This window comes from Eptesicus fuscus, chromosome 24 (assembly GCF_027574615.1).
Source record: "Eptesicus fuscus isolate TK198812 chromosome 24, DD_ASM_mEF_20220401, whole genome shotgun sequence".
NCBI lineage: Eukaryota > Metazoa > Chordata > Mammalia > Chiroptera > Vespertilionidae > Eptesicus > Eptesicus fuscus.
The window spans coordinates 9,480,450-9,502,637 of NC_072496.1; the positions used below are offsets into that span (position 1 = coordinate 9,480,450).

General features: G+C 42.0%; 1 protein-coding gene across 1 annotated transcript in view; it reads right to left on the reverse strand.

Moving 5' to 3' along the window:
* The window catches only part of SPATA17 (spermatogenesis associated 17), a 62,281-nt gene that overhangs the window by 34,709 nt on the left and 5,384 nt on the right, over positions 1-22,188 (reverse strand). The window contains exons 4-6 of the mRNA XM_054712907.1: positions 17,576-17,626; positions 13,175-13,278; positions 7,801-7,924 (exon numbers count right to left, since the gene is read on the reverse strand). Coding sequence (XP_054568882.1) covers positions 7,801-7,924; positions 13,175-13,278; positions 17,576-17,626 — 279 coding nt within the window. The remainder of the gene's footprint in view (positions 1-7,800; positions 7,925-13,174; positions 13,279-17,575; positions 17,627-22,188) is intronic.

Genomic DNA, 22,188 nt, shown 5'->3' on the forward strand with positions numbered 1-22,188 from the left:
GCTCAGAAGCTTCCCTATACCGCCAAGATTTGCGATTGTTTTCTTGCTTACATAAGCTTCTCCAGGCCTGTCCCCCGGCCCCAGCGCGGCTGCACTGACCCCAGGCTCTGTCTGCTACCTGACAACCTCCCAGATCTGCCTTGGCTTAGTGCGTGTCCATGTGACGCACAGCCTCACTAGTGCACAGATAGTCCCAACCACGGAAGACACATCCCCGCACTGACACATCCCCGCACTGACAACAGACGGTCCGAGCAGGTCCGCCGCCTGGTGCTCGGCAGCGTCAGAAGGCAGAGAAGGGATCTGTCTGGTGTGTGAGGTGGAGGAAGACCTTCCCAGAAAACATCGAGGAGATGAGCAAAGAAACAGAAAGCTTTAAGTAACTGATGTGATAGACTGTACATTAAGTGGCCAGATTATTATGATCTCTGAACGCATAATAATCTGGCCACTCAGTGTATATCCTATATAATAAAAGGCTAATATGCAAATTGTCCCCTTGACCAGGAGTTCGACCAGGAGGCAGGCCAGCCAACCGCCTATGTCCCCTCCCCCTGGCCAGGCTGGCCGGACCCCACCCATGCACGAATTCATGCACTGGGCCTCTAATATATACTGAGTGGCCAGATTATTATGCATTCAGAGATCATAATAATCTGGCCACTCAGTGTAAGTAGCCCCACGTGGAATCAGAGTGAACAAGATTCACACAAGTTACTGAAGGAGAATGAGAAGAAAGGACCAGAGGAGAAGACAACGCCCAGCAGAGCGTCACCAAGGCCACGGGGGGTCTGACCACAGGAGTGATGAACCAGGTGCCAATCCTCCCCGAGGCCCCGTGGATTCTAACCAGGAGATTCCTGGGCGACCTGGGGAGAGGGTACTTCCAGTAGGGCAGTCAGAGGGAGCTCCAATTCTATCCCCAGTGACCTAAGAACTCCGTGTTGTGACTACTCTCTACACCATTTCCACTCACTCCAAAATAAAGACTTATTGCATACGAATGAAGCCCTTGTGCTCTCAGGAAAAGAGAAGAAAAACAGTGAAGTATGTTTATGACCGACCTCCCCTGAAAAAGCCTTCCACTCGATGCCTTTTCCTCCCCTGGGAACCCGGCTCTTTCTCTTGCCTGGTCCCTTCCACAGGTGTTGGATTGGAAAACGATTTCAGCGTAGGGTTAAAAAGGTGATTTCCAGGACAATTCATGGCGGAAAGAGATGTGCTTAGCATCACAGAAACAGGCCACTGGATGGAAATTTTCTTTAGTGGAAGAAAATGTAGCAACAGAAGGGGGCATTTGTCACAGTCTAGTCCCAGGGTTACACGGGCTCTGCAAGAAGCTGATTTCCCATGTGCCTTTGAAGAAGGATTTTTTTTTTTAAGGGAACAGGAAGAAACCATTAGGTGGTGTCAAAGCGCAGGACTGCCTGCCTCGTGGGCTGGCCAGTCTCAGGTCCGGGAATAAAGACCACGTGACTTTCCAATGGCTGGGCTCTCACCATCTTTGTGCTGTAAACCTGTGGCTTCTTATTGATTGGAAATTATTGATTAGTACCTATTAGGTACAGATTACACCTGCCACTTGGGGACAACTGAGCTGAGTGACTAGGATTTTTGCACTTTGCTCTCATCCCTGTGATGGGGGGGGGGGAGCCTAAGCCGTCAGTCGGACATCCCCCGAGGGCTTCCAAACTGCAAGGGGGCGCAGGCCAGGCTGAGGGAACCCCTGCCCCCGAGTGCATGAATTTCGTGCATTGGGCCTTTAGTATTTTGATAAAAAAGCTGATTTGGTCTAAAATGAATCATAGTTTGATTTCGGGCTTTTGGGGGGGAACTATTGGGTTGTTTCACAAGTTTTTAATTATTTTTTTCATGTTTCAAAATCTGAGGAAATAGTGCTTCCCTTGTACTTTTAAATCCAGAATTCATTTTAGGTCTATTAAATCATCACTACGATCATTGAAATAAGGAATAGGCACAGCTACTTACATTTCTCAGCAATAGGAGCTAGTTGGGTAGAGCAAGTACTTATCTGTTTGCTTCTTGGTCAGACTGCTCATGCCCAATTAACTTGGTAACCAATTAGTCACACTCTCCCTTACATTCTTTGGTTCTCATCCTCATCCCCCACTTACTTCCCCAACACTTCTGATGCCCTTGTCAGCAATCTTTTCAATCTTGCCCGTGTAACCTGTCTCTCATCCATGCCCAACAACTTCCCGATGCCCCCCCCCCCCGAAACTTTTCGATAAACACACTCTCTATTATTTTATTATTATAATTGAAGCTCCCTTCTCTTCTGGAACGCCACTTCCCTTGTAGCCTTACTGAGCAAGGGGTTAGCATGCCCTGGACCACAACGCCCAGGGATGGATTTGCGTTATCTCAGTGCCCCAATGTCACTTCCAAGCCAGTACCCTTCTGCCTTCTTGCCATCTGAACATCTCAGCTGTCGTCCCTCTTCACGGCGATCACACACAGACTTGCTGTTCATTTCTCCATATTCCTGTCAACCTCTGGCACTTGACCTAGTCTTCCTTTCAACTGTATGTTCTGGGATAATTTTAGGTGATTTCATGTACCATTGGGCAACCCATCCCAATAGTGTAGTCACAGTCCTCTGACCCCATCTGCACTGACCTTCACCTTTACACCATGTTGGCCACACCCCCTATACCCCCATCATCTAGAACTGCTCTGTTAATAATTCAATAACCTTAAACACTGACATCTTACCCTCTTACCACAATCTTCTAGTCCACGCATTTTCTCATTCTTAATTCTTGCTAACCATAAGGTTCCTTCCCAAAGATCTCAAGCTGATTGAACCCTCAAGATTTTCCTAATCTATTGTCTCCTTTTTGCCATCACTTTTCCTTTATTATCTGAGTCACTTGGTTGATTATCTTAATTACGCAAGTCCCTAACGTCCACCATCCTGCCACACCCACCTGGCCACACCCCAAACCGGAATCCATTCTACTATGCATATAGCTTTGTGGTTAGTGAATTAAATCTGAATCCCCCACTCCACCTCTTATTACCGCTATGACATTTACCTGCATAGCTTAACCTCACTGCACCATGGTTTTCTCCTCTCAAATAATGAAACGACCTCAACAGGCTGGTAAAGACTTAATATTTTGAATGGTGCCTAACATGAACTTAGTATTCAATAAATGCCACCGTGTTAAAAGGTAGTATCCTGGAGTCCCTGTGAAGGTGGGCTCTGGAACTAGACCATCGATACTAACATTGACCGTGGGCTCCTTACTTCATCTCTTTGTGCCTCTCCCATCCGTTGGGGATAAGAACAGTCCACTCGTAGGGTGGTAGGTGAGGATGAAGGGAGGCAATTCATGTAAAGCAGTTGGATGATACTGGGCTCCCAGGGGGCATCCAATAAGCTGTTAGCTATTGTTACTACTCTTCTTCTGCGCCTCCGAGCCCAGGCTGCTCATTACTGCTGGCATCAGTCACGCAGCCAGGCAGACTGGGGACACTGCATGCTGTGGTCTCCCGACCAGCCCGGCCCCTGTGCCACTGAACACCCTCCTTCGCTGATTCCTGTCAGGATTATTTTAGAAGATCAACCAGAGTGATGAGGTTCTCAAACATTAGTTACTTCAACCTTCCAACCTTCCCTACCAATGTATATCCATACATACTACACTTACTTTATTCCTGACTTAATGGGTAAGGTCTCCTTCTGCCTGGTTAAATTTACAATGTTAGGCCTTCACACGCTCTCCCACCTCTTCTGGGTCCATGCTTATTTAGTTACTAGAGGCCCAGTGCACGAATTCATGCACACTGAAAGGAAATTAATTAGAAGAAGTATCTTAGAGGCCGGTGAGGGACCGCGGAAGGGCTCCAGGGTGTGTCCGGCCCATCTCGCCCAGTCCTGATCGGCCAGACCTCAGCAGCAAGCTAACCTACTGGTTGGAGCGTCTGTCCCCTGGTGGTCAGTGCGCATCATAGTGACTGGTGGAGCGGTTGACCAAACGGTCGACCAGTCCATCGAACACTTGGCATATTAGGCTTCTATATATATAGATTTCTGCCCCAGGGAAATAAACATCCTTTGCTCCCACATGGTGGTGAGACTCGCAAGGGCAGACTTAGTCTTCCTGCTTTGCCTACACCTGAGAGGTAGATTTAATTGGGGAATTAAGTGGAAGCAAGTTCATTATTGCTTCAGATGTACATTTCCAACCCAGACTTCATTACTAATAAAACTAATACTTTTGATCTCCATGTATCTATCTTTTCTTTTCTTTTCCTTTCTTCCTTCCTTCCTTTTCTTTTCTTTTCTTTCTCTCTCTCTCTCTCTCTCTCTCTCTCTCTCTCTCTCTCTCTCTCTCTTTCTTTCTTTCTTTCAAATCAACTTCCTCTGAACTCAGAGAGAGGAATGGTCCAACTTACAAACTGGGAAGGAACCAAATGAATGTTCTGAAGTCAAAGACGTTTTTGGTGATAACGATCAAGAGGTCTAAAGATTGTACTCTAGAGACATTATGTTTTAACATCACTCTGAGTCCCCAGACATGGCTGTGGGATGCCATTGCTTGAGGACAATTTCTCATGAGAAGGCTCTCCAAAGATACTTTCCAAATATAACACACACACACACACACACACACACACACACACACACACACACACAGGCAGGTGCACACCGAAAGGCTGTCTTTCTTCTGTGACATCATCACCTCAAATTAAACATGAGCAATCACACATTGTGTACTTACTAAGGCATGAAATCACTCCACTTACAATACTGGGAAGATTGAGTTGAAAGCAATACATGCTTTGGAAGACATACTATATTTCTTAACTTATACCTATTTCCACCTTACAAGAATCCTATATAATAAAAGGCTAATATGCAAATAGACCTAACAGTGGAATGACCCATTGCTATAAATGCACACTGACCACCAGGGGGCACTCAATGCAGGAGCTGCCCCCTGGTGGTCAGTGTACTCCCACAGGGGGAGCGCCACTCAGCCAGAAGCCGGGCTCATGGCTGGTGAGCACAGCAGCAGTGGCAGGAGCCTCTCCTGCCTCCGCAGCAGCACTAAGGATGTCCGACTGCCATCAGTCAGACATCCCCCAAGGGCTCCCAGACTGCAAGAGGGTGCAGGCCGGGCTGAGGGACCCCCCCCCCCCCCCCCCGCTGAGTGCACAAATTTAATGCACCGGGCCTCTAGTTGTCTTATAAACATGCTGTCCATATCAGTAGACTACCAATTAATTTTGGGTATATCAAGTATACCTTTTATATTTAAGATTTTTCCTTCCATATACAGATGTGATAGGAATTTATAAAAAGCAGCTGAAACCATTTGTTTCTCTCAAAAAAAATTAAGTAATTCAAAATAAAGTTTAATCAATATATTAACCCTTTAAAGAATCAGAAATACTGAAAATTGCTCTCTCAGTGTCCATATGAAAATTTCTACTACTCATGAGGAAGCACTGAAAACCCATTATATTAAGGGGTAACATGAAAATTATGTCCACAAAATATGTGTACAAATTTTAATTAAATGTATAAATTTCCACTTTAGTTTTAACTTAAATATACATAAGCTATTAAATGCCATAACTAAAATAAAATATGCTTGCTTAGAATATATGAAATTAATCTATTTTGTATTAATTTATCCTTTTTTATCAGCAGATTGAAATAAAGACAGGGTGTTATTTTCACAAATCAGGACACTGCAGATGTGTGTAATCCTGTGTGGTGGCCTAAAGACTAACTACGTGTGACTTGACCTCGAGTCTCACTTTTGTATCTGCCGCTTTGCTGATCTCTCCAGGAGGCTCTTTAAAAATTCGGGCAACATTTTAGAGGCAGCATCTTCTCAGGAGCCCAACAATGGGCCTTTGCCTGGGTCCACCAGTAGGTGGCGCAGACAACATAATTTATTACCAAGAACAAGGACAAGGGGATGAAAGTCAGTTTATTTGGAATAAAACAAATCTGCAAATGAGATTTTCTTCAAAGGGAATATGTCCTGTATGTGTTAGATTTAGTTTGACTGGTTACTGAATCAAAATAAATAACTTTATTAAATAATCAATCTTTGCAGGAAGATAAATTAAATTTCCAAATGGAGGCAATGTCTGCATTTTACTTATTCAAATCAACTAAAAGTAGCTTTCTTTTCATAGAACTTTTACAGGGACGAAGACTTTTTGATGTGTTCATTTAATAAGGGCGCTAAACCCAATCCTGTTTTCCAGGTGATGGGGTGCATAGCAAATAGCATTTTGTAGGAAATATAATTGACTAATCCTGTTATGTCTGTAGCAACAAATTAACCTTATTACTACTAGTAAATCGTGATTGATTATTTATGCAAATAAGTTACCACATTCAGCTTTCTGATTGAAATAAACATATACAAAAGGTGCTTTAATATGACTTGAACTTTTTAATTAACAAAAGCCGGAGGGGGTCTATCAATTCACTCACTGTAATAATAGTTATTGTGTAAGTTCTATTTGTGCTAACATGTTTGCTTGCATAAAGATGAGATAATTAATATCAGTAAAAATTAGTAGATTTTAGAACCTTTAAGATATACATTGGATTTGTACTGAAAATGAGCTTAAAACTGACTGTAAAACTGTGCTATCAGTATGAGTATGTCAGTATATCATCATAATTGTCCAAAATGATCGATATATTAAATAACACATGATTTCATTTATTTTCTGTGTCTGAATTTACAAATACAATTTTAGCTTACAAAAATACCCATCTTTTCGGAAGCGTTATTTGTCTGAATTAATGTTTTGTTTCTACTCATCTAAGTTAAACTATATTAGAACTATGAAAGTTTAACATAAAATTAGTTTTCTACCAACTAGATTAAAATCTTTCCTAAATTGCTTCCAATCCAATAGTGTTTCTCTCCTTGCTAAAATGTTATTATAATTATCCTCTTAAGCGGGTTAATAAAACATTTCTCATTCTGATATGCCTCATAAAAATTACTTACACTTAAATATTTATTCAGTAACCTTTCAAATACCTACATGAGTTGACAGTAAAAACTGACAGGAGCCTGGCCAGCATGGCTCAGAAGTTGAGCGTCAAACTACTAGTATGAACCAGGAGGTCAAAGTTGGATTCCCTGTCAGGGCACATGCCCAGGTTTCGGGCTCAATCCCCAGTAGGGGGCGTGCAGGAGGTAGCCTATCAATGGTTCCCTCTCATCATTGATGTTTCTATCTCTCTCTCCCTCTTCTTTCCCCTCTGAAATCAATAAAAGTGTGTGTGTGTGTGTGTGTGTGTGTGTGTGTGTGTGTGTATGAAATGTATAAGTATTCCAAACTCCACACTTATTTTTCTATGTGAAGATGGAACTGCTGAAGGACTTCTGTTAAAAGCTGTCCCTGAAAACTTGCACCAGGATTTGGACAAGGTGCAAGAAACCTGAATGCTTTTCCAGCATAATAACGTGTCAGTTCTTGGTTTTTTGGTCAATTCACAGCACGACAGTGAGCTGCTCCCAACGGGTTTGGAAAGCGGGGCTTGCCCTGGGTGTGGGGGATCATGATGTGAGACCACACTGCTACCCGTGCCTTCCTGCCTGCATCCCAGCAGCCTCTGTCACAGGCGAGCAGGGTGCCTGCGTGCACCTACCCAGCGGCACGGAATTGAACTCGAAGTGGTGTCTTTGTGATATCTTTCACCCAGTCATGTCCCATCCAGGCTGCTAGTTTGTCTCTGTCAGCCAGGGCCCCGGCGGCGCACGAGCTGTCAGGGACAGGTAGACCAACCTGCTTTGTGCTGAGGAGGTAATGCATCTTTCGGGCTTCGTAATCTCTCTTCTTCTCCTCCCTCTCGAGGTCGGCCTTCTTCTCTTCTCTCTCTTTCATCTCTGCAAACTCGTCCAGGGCCTCCCTGCAGCAGAGCAGCGTGCGGTTACCCAGGATGCTGACAGTCTGCTTAGAGTGTCATTTTCTCACTAATGACAATCAAGTCGGTTTTTGTGCCCCGTCTCACCTGCACACTCTGGCTGGGTCCCTGCAATCTTTAAAAGGCATTTAGAGGGATTGTTCAAAAAATAAAAAAATACAAATAAATAAAAATAAAGTGATTGTTCAGTGGTTAAATTTTAAATATTAAATATCTATATCTTACAATTAATCTAATAGTTGAGTAACTATATCAAATGCAAAGTAAGTGAATTACTATATTAATTTCTTTGGTTGAAGATGAACTATTGTGGACATACTTAAATATCCCAAGGAAAGATTAGATCTACTGAGTTCCTTTAAATTTAAATTTTCTATTTAGAAATCTCTAATCATTTATCTTGTATACTAACTGGGCTAATTTTATACATATGCTTAATTCATTACAACTTTATTACTGTTAACAGTTTCCATTTACAGTTCAAATAATATATAATATCATTATATATATTATCCTATATTTCTTCGATAATGTACTTGAAAAGTTGACATTTTGTCCAATTGTATAATCAGAATAAAAGCTAAATTATGTGAACAAGTTCGTGACTAAGTATCATAAATTCCATTCAATTAATAAAACTTTCTAAATCATTTATGTGTATGTTTCTAAGATGTTTAAACAAAAAATAAGGTTTTAAAATATGCTATGTAAAAAAAAAAACAATACTCCTAAATAGAATATGTTATCAAACATGGAGAAATAAATAACTTCTGTGAAGAGCTATCCTTTATTTTAAAAGAGTAAGTTTATTCCTATAAAGGTCATGTTTTGCAACTGGACTTAATTCTTTTTAAAAAACAGACATGTAACTTCCTGTCTAGTTGTATCAGTAAAATATTAAGTGAACCCTGGGTCGTTACCTCAAACACGTCAGGCGGAAAGTAGAGGGGGACATTCCCAAAGAAGAAAACACTCTCATTCCTCCCTCCATGCCTGGAAATGTTCCTGCGGCAAGTTCCTGCTGAGGGCCCCGCACACAATGCTTCATACAAGGTTACTTATGAAACGCCCTGACGTTTAAAAATCACCAGGCTACGCTCCTGCAGCACAGCAATTTTTTTCAACATAAGATTAAATTGCAAAATAAATGAATTACTTGGAGTGGCATGGCCCTCATTTTGCCACACTTCTCTTGAAAATTGCTTATTAATATGAAAGAAGGAGTCGTCGTGCGCCGTATTTGGGGGGCTCCTGCGCCCACAGAGCCGGGCCGGCTGCACACTTAGCTTTGCTGGCCAGCGGGTCCGGTGACCTGCCTGGCCTGCACCTCAGGGCTGTTATTAATCGCTGAGTAACCTGGTGAAGCCAAACAAATCTGTTTCCATTGAAAGGATCTCTCTCTGTGTCTGGGAGTTTGTTCTGTAGCAAACAAACCTCATTAACTGTGTCCATTTTTGACAAAGAACCAGGAGTGAGAGGGACGGGTGACCTTTCTTTGTCCTTAAGGTACACATTTCAAGGCAGTTGCTTATGAATAAATGAGAGTTTTTTACCAGGAAAAAAAAAATAACAAGCATATGTGACATAGAAAACTGAATAGATTATTCATTTTCATCTTTACTCTTGCTATTATGGGAAAAAGAAATATTTCTTCTATCATTCCTCTTATAAGTCTTTAAGGTAATTTAAAATAACCAATGAGCTGCCACTACCAGGATAATTACTCAGATATGCCTCCGAATATAAATATGGTAATTTTCTGAGCAATCACACACACACACACACACACACACACACACACACACACACAAAAGACATACCTACAAAGAAGTTGGTGTGTTACAAATGATTTAATGACTATGGAGAGATCTGACCTAAGAAAGAAAAAAAGGCCCAATACAATGAACACATGCATGAACAGGTAAGACACAGAGAAGTACACAGGACCTGACACAAAATCAAAACTGTAAATTATGAGAAGTAGCGCAAACAGTCCATCTTCAGGCTATGGAAGCTTGGGGAGCTCGGCCAGGAAGGCTGAAACTGAGAAACAGGAAAAAGAATGCCAGTGACCAGGATATAAAGAAAACGCACAAACAACCCACACAATCCACCCAGAAGGAACTGGCTTGCCCTAAAGACAAATCCAAGAGACTTGAGAAAGCACTGGAAAAACGAATCCGGGGTAATTTCAAAACACAAAGTAATTAATTTTAAAAATCCATGCAATTGTTGAAAAGACTCAATCTTGCATTCCTCATTGATTCACTGCTCTACCTGAGAGTGTGCAGAACCAGTGAACTGCACAATTCTATTTCTGTCTGGTCATCTCGGCTAAATGAGTACCGAGTCATCATGGGATCTACGTGCTGAGTCACCCTGGGATCTACGTGAAGGGGTGGCCGGGCTGGGGAGTTCGTCATTTCACATTCATGCCTCCCTGCACCACAAACCACCCAATCCTCCCGCTGCCAGGAGTGCTGGCATCTAGCTGGATCACGGGAGAAAATGAGCTGCCGTACCCACTCCCCCCGGCCTGCATCCCATGACTGGTGAGAAGGCAACACATAGGCCCAGGGCCTTTGTCCCAATTTAGGGCCACCCAGAAGACCCCCCGAACCCCAGAGCTTCCTGAGCCTGGCTGGGACTTTGATGCAATTCAGAGGGGGAAAGGCAGGTTAGAGCAGAGAGAGGCTTTCTGGCCAAGGGTGGGTGGACTCTCTCAAGGCGATGCCAGCGAACTGGGACTCCGCGGACTAGGTATTTTGAGAATGAAAAAAATGAAAGAGGTGATAATGGTCCATGTTATAAAATTACCATACCATGACTTCACTCTGATGGTCCAATTGCTCCATTACTTCATTTGCCTACTTTGCATGATTTTAAAAAGTAATAAGACTCCATTCAAATGATCATTCATGAAAACCCATCTTTTTCTCCTTCTTGCTCTTTTGAATAAACTTCCTTGAAGAGAATTCTTTGTGCAGTATTATTTCTGAACATATGCACATATTTCACTGTAAAATTATTTTCTTTTTACTATTCTGGATAGTTTCTCTAAATGGAAGTAAAAATCCTATATAATAATCCTATATAATAAAAGCCTAATATGCTAAGGCCTCTCAACTGCTCGCTATGACGTGCACTGACCACCAGGGAGCAGACGCTCCAACTGGTAGGTTAGCTTGCTGCTGAGGTCGGGCCATCTCAGGACTGAGTGAGATGGGCCAGACACACCCTGGAGCCCTCCCGCATCCCTCCCTGTCCCCGATCGTGCACTGGTGGGGTCCCTTGACCTGGCCTGCACCCTCTTGCAATCTGGGCTGAGAACCTCCCCCCCATCCCCGCCCCCTGAGTGCACAGATTTCATGTACCGGGCCTCTAGTTTTATATAACATACCTGATGTTGAATAATTGAGAATGACATTGAGCTAAGTACAACAAGAGGCACAATAACAAGATGTATTCACATTATGCATTTTTTCAGGAGCTCTAAGCCCTTCCCCAGACATTAACCCATCCTCACCACACTCTCCTGAGGTTGGTAAGGGGAAGGTATTATTAACCAGACTCCTGTTCTTTGTTCATTTTTTAAAAAATATTTTTATTGACTTCAGAAAGAAAGGGAAAGAGAGAAACATCAATGATGAGAGAGAATCATCTATCAGCTGCCTCCTGCACACCCCCACTGGGAATCAAGCCCACAACCCGGGCATGTGCCCCGACCGGGAATCGAACTGTGACCTCCTGGTTCATGGGTGGGTGCTCAACCACTGAGCCACACTGGCCGGGCTTCACAACAGACTATGGTGCTCTACTTGTGTCCTTGAAATCGGGAACGGGGACACGGTCGCATGAAAAAGTGGCCTCGCTGCTGGAGTTCATAAATTCTGTTCGGCTTTGGATGAGTTCAAAGAGCTGCCATGTAAGAAAAGCCTTACAGAGGGAATTTATCTGATTATGGCAGTAATAATTACCCAGCTGTTTATGGCAGATAGAGAAATAATTCATGCAGGCAAGAGGCCGTGGTGGCAATGACACTCCGCATTTAGTAAATATGCAAACTGTTCACTTCTAATTAACCAAGCTCGAGGATGCCCTTATTAAACGTATAAACTAAAAGTGCCTCCCTGACAAGTGATGAATTGTTACATTGCACAAACTCTTGCCGCAGAATTACGGCAGTGAACTTGGGGCTTAACTTCATTAAGAGATCTTGTGGGATAGTTAAATGAGGATGGACAGCATAACAAGGCTCACCTGACAGCCAATGATATGTTAGCGCTTAATGGAACCGCGCCTCTTCCTCTGTCCCGCCGAACTGCTCAGATTCACGATAGATAAACTGGGAAGTTCATTTGAGTTCCAACAATAAAAGTAAACGGAACATCAGGACAGCCCACTCAGGGAGGCCACCCGACGACACATTACCTCCCCAGGGAGTCTACTACACAGCCGCTTTTTAGGATTCGCACGTCTTTCATGTATCGACACGGAAAATCTACCACTCTTTAACTTAAAATTCCTTGTTGAGTGACAATAAATGGTCTTATTGAGTAGCACTGTAAAATCTTTCAAAAAGTAAATGAATGGCCCTGGCGGGTGCGGCTCAGTGGTTGAGTGTCAACCTGTGAACCAGGAGGTCATGGTTCGATTCCCGGTCAGGGCACATACCTAGGTTGTGGGCTCTATTCCCAATAGGGGGCGTGCAGGAGGCAGCCGATCAATGTTTATCTCTCATCATTGATGTTTCTCTCTCTCTCTCTCTCTCTCTCCCTCCCTCTCCCTTCCTCTCTCTGAAATCAATAAAAATATACTAAAAAAAACCTGACAGTACAGCGGTCCATTTCCTTATGCTCCATAGTATTTTATTTTCTGCTTTGAGAGGCAAGCCTTGTTATTGCACATATTTCTCAAAACACCCCTGAGACTTATCATACTTAAGGCTTCATAGGTAACAGAATCATTGTATAGATAAATTCATTTTAAATGAAACAATCTTATTGAAACTAAGCTATTTTGCATAGAACCAAGGCATAATCTAATCTAATGTACTGTCAGGAGTACAGGATATTTAAATATAGTACAATAAGTTTTAAGTTAAATAGAATCACATTTCTATCTTATCAACACATGTCTGCCTAAGTTATCCCTGAGTTTTAGAAATTATTTCTAATTATGGTTGAGTAACTGGTCTACAATTTTCACTAGTGGACTAGTGATTATGCTACTCACCTAACTGCATCATTGGTCTCCGAAATAGCCCTCAGATATGCCTTGAAATAATAATAATTGAAGCAGTATTTCCGAATCTTATAGCCTCGCCATTGCTTCTGAATCTATTGAAGTGAGTAGAAAAATAAAATATGTCAGTGAACATTTTTAGTGAAAGCATTAACAGTTCATCAGAATAAAGGTAATGATGGATGATAATGCTGATAAATTATATTGTAAGTTTTTCCATTAACATAACAATATGTATAGGTGCCAATGTAGGCTGTAGTCATAGATTGCTTACAAAACATTATAATGACAAAAATGGAATATAATTTATTTTAAAATATTTATAATTGTTTCATAAATACTAAGTATGAGATTAGCTATGAAAGATTAAATATTTGCTTAACCAATTCCTACCAATTCTACTTCCCAACTGAACAAGTTTTTTGTTTTACATAACCAACTGACTTGAAGATTGTATTTGGTCTTACTGAAATGAATTTTTTAAAAATATGTTTTTATTGATTTCAGAGAAAGGCTGGGAGAGGGAGAAGAGAGAGAAACATCAATGATGAGAGCGAATCATTGATCAGCTGCCTCCTGCATGCTCCCTACTGGGGATCAAGCCCACAACCTGGGCATGTGACCTGACGAGGAATCGAACTTTGACCTCCTGATTCATGGGTTGATGCTCAACCACTGAGCCACACTGGCCAGACTGAAATAAATTTTTAAGTGGGCTTTTTAAATTCAGTGGTATCAGTTCTCTAAACAAAATGTCTTGCATCTTCATCAAACCATTTGAATACTTCTTTAACAATAACAAAAGCTAACATTTATTGAGTTTTTATTTCATGTCCTTCAAAGTAATCAGCAACTTTCAGAAGTGATTGGTATGAAACAATTATTGTCATTGATCAGCTCTGAATAGATAATTTTACACAGTCATTGCGAGCTCAGCAGATTACAGCTTGTTAACGGGCAACTTCCAAATGACCTCTTAAGCTAGTCAAATCAATGATGCATATTCCTCATTAAGTAACATCAAAACGTAAGTGGGCTTATAAATAACGTTTATTTTAAGCACTAAAACAAATGGCAAAAGCCTGATATATCAAAAGTCATCTACTCATAGAAAAGATCTACCTCCATTGAGTTTACTTTAATTCCTCAAAATTCTTAGTCACCTTAATGTTATCAAAAGACAGAAAAATCATGTCTTCTCACCTAAAATTAAAACGAAGACATGGCCCAGTGGTTGAGTGTCGACCTATGAACCAGGAGGTCACTGTTTGATTCCCGGTCAGGGCACATGCCCAGGTTGTGGGCTTGATCCCCAGTAGGGGGCGTGCAGGAGACAGCCTATCAATGATTCTCTCTCATCACTGATGTTTCTCTCTCTCTCCCTCATGCTTCCTCTCTGAAATCAATAAGAAAATGTATTTTTTTTAAAAGTAGACATGGACAACGAATTCACTAATAACGTAGCTAATGCTGACACTCCAAATGTATATGAGAGCATACAGAAATAGAACACTTACTCATAATTACACTTTTTTTATGAATTAGAATGCACAACACTCCTGACAACTACACAAAGTAATTTTGCCTTCATCTTAATACCACACATAGTACTGTTAGGAAGCGGACTTCCTAAGCCCAGTGTTTTGGGGGCTTCAGGGGACACCCCATGTTTAACCAGCAGCAGAAACGGAGGATCAACTCTCTACCCGGCCACACAAAGATGCACCATTGCCCCTCTAGATGGGACAGGGAGCGAAATGAGCTGAGCAGCTGCATCACCTCCTCTCATTCGTATAAGATACTAAAAGCTGTGCAAACAGAGAGAGCTGGGGGGGGGGGGGTTGGGGGCCAAACCGAAGAGAGATCCGCAATGAAGCAGCCAAGATGCCGGAGGAGAAGCAGAATTGGAATCTGGAGCAAAGTCAAATCAAAGACCGAAAAGGCAATTGAGTGTCACTCAGAGAAACAGGCCAGGAGCCAAGGTAAAAAGTTACCGAGCAACTGACTCGTGTTACCTGACTGGCCTGGCCTGGCGACAGATCACTAAGGGGTTTCGTGTAGGTGCCCTGTGGGTTCCGAAGGCAGTGTATACCAGATCTCAGCGGACCTGTCCATGTTGGGGGACTTTGGCAGGACCCCAAAGCTCATGAGATCTTCCATCCACACGAGAACTGCACTAGCCAAATATTACCTCCCCACGTCCAGTCTGTCCACACCACACAGCCCAGGCAGGAGATCAAAACAGCCTGAAGATCTGAAGGGCTAACATGACTCCAACGAGGACTGGAGGGGCGGAGACAGAAAGGATTTAAAACAAAGGAGATGTTTTACTCCCTGCATAGAAGAGCAAGCCCGAGTTGGTTGATGTATTAAGGGACATCGACGTAACCACCAACTATAAGCCTAGAACTGCAGATACAAAGAAGAAGATCAGATATGGGGCACCAAGGGACTTACGGGGGGCAGGGGGGAGGGGGGACAGATACAGCATGGGAATGAGGAGTAAGGCTAATAAGATGTCACAGGTTCTAGAACAGAAGCGTGTCCATGGTAAAACAGGGACATCAAAAGAGAGTGATCAATTTCACATGGGTCGGGGGATCGTAAAGTCTTTAGAGAAAAGGTGACCCTTTGAAAATGAAATGCAGCCAACCAGAACATGAATATCTACTGCAACATAAAAAAATCACAACATGGCCCTAGCCCCGTGGTCGGCAAACTGCGGCTCGCGAGCCACATGCGGCTCTTGGCCCCTTGAGTGTGGCTCTTCCACAAAATACCACGGCCTGGGCGAGTCTGTTTTGAAGAAGTGGCGTTAGAAGTTTAAAAAATTTGGCTCTCGAAACAAATTTCAATCGTTGTACTGTTGATATTTGGCTCTGTTGACTAATGAGTTTGCTGACCACTGCGGCCTAGCCAGTTTTGCACAGTGGCTAGAGTGTTGGCCTGCGGACTGAAGAGTCCCAGGTTCAATTCCGGGCCAGGGCACATGCCCAGGTTGTGGGATCGATCCCCAGTAGGGGGCATGCAGGAGGCAGCCGATCAATGATTCTCTCTCATCACTGATGTTTCTCTCTCCCTTTCCCTTCCCCTCTGAAAGCAATAAAAACATATATATTTTTTTTAAAAAATCACAACATGTAATTTATTCATTGTAAAGAATGACATCTACTTAGAAATGAATAGGCTAAAAATAATTTTTTTAAAAATTCCTCTCTTTTTCAGAAATGGTCCCCGAGTCTCCTTGAAAATGGAATGTGATTTATTTGTCAGGCTAGGAGTCCATGGGCAATACAGAGTTTGCAATTGGCTCCGTATGTGAAGCATATTAAAAAAACAAGTTTTTTCTTTCCTATGGCAGGTGAAGGTCCTACTCATGACCTGGGGGCGGGTCTATGACTCTATTACTAAGCAAGGTAAACAGGCCACTGCCACTGGGTGGCTGCCTCTGGATCAGACAAAGAAGCAAGAAGATCTACTGCTTCCTCTTGGTTTTCCCCCTGAAACCACAGAACAGAGGTGGACAGAGAGATGCTGGAGACTCCCTGGGCGAGGCTCCCAGCAAAGGCACCCCTGGAGAGGGCGACACCTTCCCGAAGGAATATAAATAATCAAAATAACGTTAATCTGCCCGCCAGAGTTCAACACAGGACTTCCAGCAGGCATCTTACTGTCTTTTTTCATCCCCAATAAAATCCTTTATTACCAGAAGTAAGAATGAATAGATTAATGAAAGAAAATATGACAATGTAGGTTTTAAGGACATTAATAAAACCCGCTTAAGTAACTTGTCCATTTATAATAGCTTCACAATCAAGCTATGGCCATAATGTCTGAGGCCAAAAAGAAAACAAACAAAAAAACTTTTGCCTTGCCCATTCCCCAAATCTGTGCAAAAGAATCACTAACTTCAGCTTTCTATGAGGAAAATAACACGTAACAATGAACACAGAAGTGACAGAAATAAAACTTCTAAGCTGGAAACTGACTTTATTACTGTTAAATCATTTGAATAATTTCTAATTGATTTGTATTGGGCAGGAATCTTAAATTCCAGAACCACGTTCATCTATTTATCACAATATTCTCTATGACATATGGAAACTAATACATTGCTTCATTAATATTTATGGTCTTTCTCCAGTTATGGCTCAGAGATATTTAACATTCTAAAACATAAGCATTGATAATTACATGTTTTACATTTTACTCTAATTTTTAGTACTGCCAGGATTATTTAGTATAGCTAACTTTTTAACTATGTACTCTTTTTCTCTCTTTGCCATTAGCATATCAATCAAATTTGCATTATTCTGGTTTGCTCATTTTATTAAAAATGAATTCAAGGCACAATTGACTTTTCATTTGTTTAACAAGTGAAGAAATATTTACCCTGACAGCCATTCCATTGTAGATATTCATCTTCATATCATGATATGCTAACTGTGAATCAAGAAGGAAAAAAAAGATGGCATATATTTCAGTTACACAAAGACAGTGCAGCCTTTTCTTACATATAAAAGATAAGAATCTTTATACATAATACATAATAAGAGCTCTAGGCTTAGAAAAATGAAATCAAACTTTTTGTATTGAAGAGATAGGCTTCCTAATACATAATGCAGGCTTAACCAGAAAAATCTATGGTAGTCAAACTAGGCGCTAATGGAGATATATGATCATAAAATGCTCTCCGCTGAGTTTGATAATCAATGGGGCTCTACTGAGAATAGAATAACAAAGCAGAAATATTCACAAGTGCTGGTGACATGTAGCATTGTATGATTTATTCACTGGGGCTCTCTTAGCCAAAACTCACAGAAACATAAAAGGAATTCATATTTCAAGACGTCTGGTTTAATGAAAAATTCAAAGAAAGGCTGTCTTCAGTCGAAAGCGTTCAAGGATGGGGATGCAGCGATGGAGGAAAATTGTGCCTTCCAACCATCTGTACAAAATGCTATGTACTTAGCTGCCTCCCGAGGAATGCTCGGGAATTCTGTTCCGTTTAACATTCATTTTAACACCATAAAACCATAAATACAATGATATCTCGTTACAGCAAATCCCCTGATACAGGGAAGACTTCCTAAAGTCTTGGTTTCTTTCTGGTAGAGACACTCCTGTCTATTAATAGGCATGTCTCTGTTATAGCAAATCCCCATTTGCCACCATGGCTTATTTCAATGAAAATACTGCTTTAAATGAAGCTTCCATATCCATCCCATCTTTTAATTAAAAATATAAAATTAACCGAGTTCATGAGAGGGCAATAAACAGCAAAGGAATAAAATACACATGTTTTTCCAACACGAAATACAACTTGATCTATTTTCATTCAATCAAAATTCGTGCGACTAATAGTTCTCTGGAGACCAGGTTACAGGTGCTGTGTCAGGCAAAATCAGAGACAAGTGCCTTCACTTTTTACATAGGTTTTTTTTTTTTTCCCTCCCGCAACACATAGGGATTTGTAGGAAAGACTTTCGCTGTAATTAGTATTGTTTGCCTTGCCCGGTCTGATCCAAAGCAAATTGTCTGTGCTGAGCAGGGCTGGCTTATTCATCAACAGTCGGGGCAATTAGGAAACAGTTGGCTGCAATATGTTATTCACAAATGAACACAACGGTGGGACTTCATTCTAAATTCACCGTCTTGGTTTTCGCAATCAAGGCATAATTCTTGGTGTTGGAGGTGAATTCCAAACAGTTCCTTTAAAATCCTACTTCTTCAAGGCATATCGAGGCAGGTGTAAACATTAAGTATTTTCATACAAGAGACACCTACTGGAAATCATATCTTTGAAAACAATTGGGGTTCAGAATAAGATGTTCCTTATTTTTGTCACATTGCTGTTCGGTTAGCATCCCTGAGTGTGTGGGGGCTTTGAAGCCACAGACCTGGGTTCAGTTCCTGACGCTGCGTTTAGCTGCCTGTAGCTTTGAACGTGTTACTGGAGGTCGCCCGGCCTGTATCCCATCCCCACACAACGGGACACTCCTTACTTTCTAGAGTTGTTGTGAAGACTGACATGACATAAAGGGGCTTGGGACACAGTGACGGTCATTACGGGAGGGATCACCACTCGTGTTGTGAGAAGCATGTCCTTCAGCTCTCAGTAAGATCCAAACTGTCTAAGAGGTTCAATTTTATGCTGAGCGAAGAGGAAAGAGAGAGGCAACTTTTAAGCCTCAGGATTCTGAATTGTATAGTTAAAAGGTGGAAGAGCACTTTGATTCCAATGTATTGGTCTCGTGTGAACCAGTAATGGATGTCACATTTATTCTCAATTCCCTAAAGCACGCACACACACGCACACACACACACACACACACACTACACACCACACCAAAAAACCACATGGGAGACCTTTTTGAGTAATATATCTATACAAACTTGACCAGATCAACTGGCTTTCCTTGCTAGCAAGGGTGATACAGAGACAATATTTGTGCTGGAATGATGGCTGTGGAATGTTTAAAAACCATGCACATATGGATACCAGAGCGGACGGACCCGGGACTTCATTATTTTCCACATCAGTGTCACCCTCATTTCATAATTTTGAGTGGAATCATTAAAATGATTTATTACCAAATAATCATGAGTATTCGCGGCATATGCTTTGCCTTGTTTGCTGGCAACCGATACCAACCTGGTGATTATCAACAGCTGATTTTTAAAATAACCTGTATTTTTCCATGCACAAAAGAATTAAAAGTCAATTACATTCTTTCTCCCAGTTGCTATTAATAGAATCTTTAAAAGCAGGTGAACCAAACTAAATTCATGTCATAATTAGGTGAAAATATGTTAATAAAGTTTTAAGTTAATATTAGTAAGTCAGAGTTTTAAGTTATTCAGACTTAGGCGTTTATTTAAAAGGCAAGACCCTGAAGGGAAAAATATATTATGTTTCAGTTCTATGCCCTGACATCAAAGGATGCTAAATGTTAACTTTTAACTTATAGCTTATTTGGAAGTTCTCTAAAGAAATTTATTGTAAAAATTGGGCATTTTCTCATCTATAGAAGAAACATTTACTTACCTAATGAAGAGAAAGAAAAATGTCTGTAGAAGCAACCATGTCAATCTCATCAGTTTTAAAAATAGTGATCAAGCCAGGCCGGCATGGCTCAGTGGTTGAGCATCCACTTATGAACCAGGAGGTCACAGTTCAATTCCTGGTCAGGGCACATGCCTGGGTTGTGGGCTCGATCCCCAGTAGAGGGCATGCAGGAGGCAGCAATTCATGATTCTCTCTTGTCACTGATGTTTCTATCTCTCTCTCTCCCTCTCCCTTCCTCTCTGAAATAAAAACATGTTTTTTTTTAAAAAAGAACATTTTAAAAATCAAAAGCAATAGTCATCCAGGAAACAAGAAAGAGGCAAAGCACAGAAGAAGATTAGAACTGCGCTGTTAAACTGTGGGTTAATGAGGGTGTGGGAGTGGAGGATGGAGACACTTCAGGGCTAGGTAAGCTAGCTGGTGGCACCCTGAGGATGCTGTAGGAGCTGGAGAGAAATATCCAGGCGTGGTCGAGTTTGGAGGGAGGCTGTCTGGAAACACAGCGCCTGAGAAGACCCAGGACGTCTGTCGTTGCACGGCCCACTTGCTGTTTGAGCTTGGCCACACTTGAGACTGTTGACCACTCCGCGTTCTAACAGTTTTCGCCTCTGCTTCCTGTGACTTCGGGTCTCTGCTTTTCTCTTTATTATCTACCTCGAATCCTTTCCTCTGCCCGAACCCCACCACAAGCATCCCATAAGCCTCCATGCTTGGCCCTCTGCTCTGCTGTTCGGATACTTGGATACTTTCCCGTCAGGTGGAAGGTCCTGTCATCTTGGAAGGGTGGCTCCCAAACCTGTATGTCCAGCTCTGACTCCGAAGCTAAGCTCCTTTTCGATCCTTCACTTTCACAAGCATTTGCTGAGTGCTGCGGATGGTGTGCCAGACGCTCTGTGGGATACAGCCAGAGCTCCTTGCAAGACACCACCACATGGAGGTGTCCTAACATCAGCACAAATGCAAAGAGCTCACATCTATCTTCTTTCTCCTTCCTTCCTTCCTTCCTTCCTTCCTTCCTTCCTTCCTTCCTTCCTTCCTTCCTTCCTTCCTTCCTTCCTTCCTTTCTTTTCTTTCCTAACATCAGCACAAATGCAAAGAGCTCACATCTATCTTCTTTCTTTCTTTCTTTTTCTTTCTTTTTCTTTCTTTCTTTCTTTCTTTCTTTCTTTCTTTCTTTCTCTTTCTTTCTTTCTTTCTTTCTTTCTTTCTTTCTTTCTTTCTTTCTTCTTTCTTTCTTTTTTCTTTCTTTTCTTTTTTTTTCTTCCTTCCTTCCTTCCTTTTCTCCTTCCTTCCTTCCTCCCTTCCTTCCTTCCTCCTTCCTTCCCTCCCTCCCTCCCTCCCTCCCTCCCTCCCTCCCTTCCTTTCTTCCTTCCTTCCTCCTGTCCTCCCTCCCTCCCTCCCTCCTTCCCTCCCTCCCTCCCTTCCTTCCTCCCTCCCTTTCTCCTTCCTTCCTTCCTTCCTTCCTTCCTTCCTTCCTTCCTTCCTTCCTTCCTTCCTTCCTTCCTTCCAGAAATATATTTTTATTGATTTCAGAGAGGAAGAGAGAGAGAGAGAGAGAGAGAGAGAGAGAGAGAGAGAGAGAGAGAAACATCAATAATGGGAGAGAATCACTGATTGACTCCTGCATGTTCCACACTGGGGATCGAGCCCACAACTAGGGCATGTGCCCTGACCAGGTATCAAACTGTGACCTCCTGGTTCATAGGTCGATGCTCAATCACTGAGCCACACCACCCAGGCTTAATTGATGTTTACTGACTGTGTTATGGGCCAGAGAGTAGTCTACATGTTGGTGATCTAAAAATGAACAAGATACAGTGTTTACTCACCATCTAAAAAGTAGAGAAAAATCATCAACAAATAAGTACGTATAGATAAGTATATACTGTGAAAGGTGCTTTAACAAAAATAAAGCCTCTGGTGTCATTTGGGTGCA